Source organism: Vigna unguiculata, chromosome 1 (assembly GCF_037176805.1).
Source record: "Vigna unguiculata cultivar grain cowpea cultivar isolate G323 ecotype 2 chromosome 1, ASM3717680v1, whole genome shotgun sequence".
NCBI lineage: Eukaryota > Viridiplantae > Streptophyta > Magnoliopsida > Fabales > Fabaceae > Vigna > Vigna unguiculata.
The window spans coordinates 46,135,332-46,138,885 of NC_140792.1; the positions used below are offsets into that span (position 1 = coordinate 46,135,332).

Below are 3,554 nucleotides of genomic sequence, written 5' to 3' on the forward strand. Positions count from 1 at the left end.
ATAGCAGAGTGGAGGGTTGAAATCAAACAATCACTCCCTCTTCTTGCATTATTTCATCTTAAAAAGATATTTATATATGGCAATATATGCAGGCATTTCAGAATTATGATTCGTCAAATTTGGTACGCGTGTTTTGATAGATATATTGGTGTGAGTAAAGAGAAAAAAAACTTTATTAAAGTAAAGGAGGTATGATACTAAAATAGCAAGGCTAGGTGAGGGAAGATGATAGTTTAGGATGGGTGAATAAATGCTAAAGGCAGAATAATGTCATTTCATTTATTAAAGTAAAATAAATGGGGGATTAGTAATTTATAGAAATGATGATTTGGGTAAATAGTATGATCCGTGAGTTATTACTGGGCGCGTGAAGAAGGGAGGTAGAAAGGTGGAGCCCAGGATGATTCTCGGTCCCCAAGGCTCTCAATCGATGAAGAGTACGGGCACCTGATTTTGTAGTGTATGGTGTCTGGGGTATGCACGAGCTGTACACTATCATGGGCATCTTTCTTGGCATTGCGGTGCTGCCACGGCTCTTTGATGCCTTTTACCTATTTCTTTCCCTTCCTCTAAACCCCCACTTCAACTAAATTAAACCACTCCCAAATATCACACTCACCATCCAAAAACTTTTTCACAATATCAATCAAAATCATAAATTTAAAATAAAACAATTCATTCCATTATTATGGCTTCCATTCTCCCTTATCTTTCCCAATTTCCACCCTTCTTCTTCTCTCTCTCCCTTTCCACCTCTCTCACTTCAAACTCCCCAGCCCCCTTTTCCTATGACCCAATTCCATTTCCAAATCACCAATCCTAATTCTAATTCTAATTCTAATTCCAATTCCATTCTTCCCTTCCTCCATTCAATTTCCTCCTCATGAAGAGGGATTACCAAGACAGCTGCGCCGGAGGGGGTGTCAAGGGTGAGTGCTCCTCAATGCCAAACGGCAAGGCCAAGATGTGGGAGGAAGACCGCCACCAGCAGGGGGGAGGGATGGATGAGTTGCTGGCGGCGTTGGGCTACAGGGTCCGTGCTTCCGACATGGCTGACGTCGCACAGAAGCTCGAGCAGTTGGAGATGGTCATGGGGAGTGCCCAGGAAGACGGAATTTCCCACCTTGCTTCCGACACCGTTCACTACGACCCTACGGATCTCCATTCATGGGTCCAGAGCATGCTGGCTGAACTCAACCCCGAACCCACCAACACCATCCTCGATCCCTCCTCCTTCCTCATCCAAAACCCCTCCCACTCTTCCTCCATCCTCACCACCAACTCACGCGTTTTCAACGACGACTCCGAATATGACCTCAGAGCCATTCCTGGGATAGCCGCATACCCCCCTCAACCCGCCCCCACCATTAACTCCTCCACTGCCACAACCACCACCACCACTACCACAACCACCAAAACCGTCGAAGAAATCGAAACGCCCACCAACAAGCGCCTCAAGGCTTCCCCAATTGAATCCTCAGAGTCCGCTTCGGAGCCCACGCGCCCTGTAGTCCTCGTTGACTCGCAGGAAGCCGGCGTGCGTCTGGTGCACACTCTCATGGCCTGCGCGGAGGCCGTCCAGCAGGAGAATCTGAAGCTGGCGGACGCACTGGTGAAGCACGTGGGCATACTCGCAGCGTCGCAAGCCGGCGCCATGAGGAAAGTGGCGTCGTACTTTGCCCAGGCCCTGGCGCGTCGAATCTATGGCATCTTCCCTGAGGAAACCCTCGATTCCTCCTTCTCCGACCTTCTCCACATGCACTTCTACGAGTCCTGCCCCTATCTGAAGTTCGCACACTTCACCGCCAACCAGGCCATTCTCGAGGCCTTCGCCACCGCTGGGAGAGTCCACGTCATCGATTTCGGCCTCAAACAGGGGATGCAGTGGCCCGCCCTCATGCAGGCACTCGCATTGCGCCCTGGCGGTCCCCCAACTTTCCGCCTTACCGGAATCGGGCCCCCGCAGCCCGACAACACTGACGCGCTGCAGCAAGTGGGCTGGAAGTTGGCCCAGTTAGCCCAAACCATCGGCGTCCAGTTCGAATTCCGCGGATTCGTCTGCAGCAGCCTTGCAGATCTCGACCCGAACATGCTTGAGATCCGTCCCGGAGAAGCCGTCGCTGTCAACTCCGTCTTCGAGCTCCATCGCATGCTGGCCCGACCCGGATCCGTCGACAAGGTCATGGACACAGTGAAAAAGCTCAACCCCAAAATCGTAACCATCGTGGAGCAAGAGGCGAACCACAACGGACCGGTTTTCTTGGACCGGTTCACTGAAGCCTTGCATTACTATTCGAGTCTCTTTGACTCGCTGGAGGGTTCTTCCACCTCCACAGGGTTGGGTTCGCCGAATCAGGATCTGTTGATGTCGGAGTTGTACCTTGGGAGACAGATATGCAACGTGGTGGCGTACGAAGGCGTGGAGCGCGTGGAGCGTCACGAGACTTTGAGCCAGTGGAGAGGAAGAATGGGCTCTGCCGGGTTTGACCCAGTTCATCTCGGGTCTAACGCGTTCAAGCAAGCTAGTATGTTGCTGGCTCTATTCGCAGGCGGTGACGGGTACAGGGTGGAGGAGAATAACGGCTGCCTCATGCTTGGGTGGCACACTAGGCCACTCATCGCCACCTCCGCGTGGAAGCTTCCTGCGCCCGAGTCCTAGTGGGTTCACTCTCTGGGTCCCCCGAGTTAACCAGCTGGACTGTACACTGTAGATTAATTGGATCGTGGATGATGATGACGATGATGATCGTGGTAAATCGGTAAAAATGGTTTGATTGAACTTGTTGGAGTGGAGTGAGTCAGTGACCGAGTCAGGCAACGAGGCAGAAGGAGGATAAATAAAGTGAGAGGAAAAAAAAGCTAAAAGAAAAAAAAAGAAGAAGAAAGACTGTAATTTGTAATTGTACTCCTAATTACCGTTTCTCTTTTAGTGTTTTGATTTTCCTTTCTCTATATTATTATTATTATATTATTATTATTACTATTATATAATTTGTTTAATTCTTCTCAAGTTGGATGTTTTTTCCTTGGTATTTAAATGTTTATCTTGATGTGTGAGATTAACTTGTTATAGTTTTAACTCGTTCACCGTGTGTCAAGTGGTTGTTGGAGGAAGTGGTTCCGGTGAGGAAATTCATTGTGGTAGCTTTTGTTGTTTGGGTTTTTAATAAATCTGTAATTTTACTCCTGTCAACCTTTTTTAATAACTTCCTTCTTCTGATGAATAAAATCCTTGCATTTGGGTGTGTTTCTGTGATTTTCATTCTTCCTCTTTTTTGGCAATAAGTTGTATGAATGTGATTATTTTTGGTGGTGGGGAGATGGAACTGTTCTCATTCCGAAAATGAAAGTGATGTGACTGGTGTTCTTTGGGTATTTAATCTACATGGAAAATCATTTTTCTTTTGATTTTCCTTTTTGAGCACATGATAAGATCATATGATACAAAGATTTTCAGAAAGCTTTCTGCCACCAAGAAAAGGATAATTGAATTCACATCCAGTGTACCTGGAAACAACTATTTCATTCAAGGCTTTTACCTAACGGGTATTGTT

General features: G+C 47.6%; 1 protein-coding gene across 1 annotated transcript; it reads left to right on the top strand.

Annotated features, from left to right (window-relative positions):
- The first annotated feature begins 606 nt into the window (after positions 1 to 606).
- Positions 607 to 3,010, top strand: LOC114180940 (DELLA protein 1-like). The gene has a single exon (XM_028067237.2). The coding sequence runs from the start codon at positions 884 to 886 to the stop codon at positions 2,657 to 2,659; it is 1,776 nt and encodes a 591-aa protein (XP_027923038.2). The 5' UTR covers positions 607 to 883; the 3' UTR covers positions 2,660 to 3,010.
- The last annotated feature ends 544 nt before the right edge of the window (positions 3,011 to 3,554 follow it).

What these genes read in the sequence shown, in the direction of transcription:
- LOC114180940 (XM_028067237.2), top strand. Translation starts at nt 884, where the DNA reads ATGAAGAGGGATTACCAAGACAGCTGCGCCGGAGGGGGTGTCAAGGGT.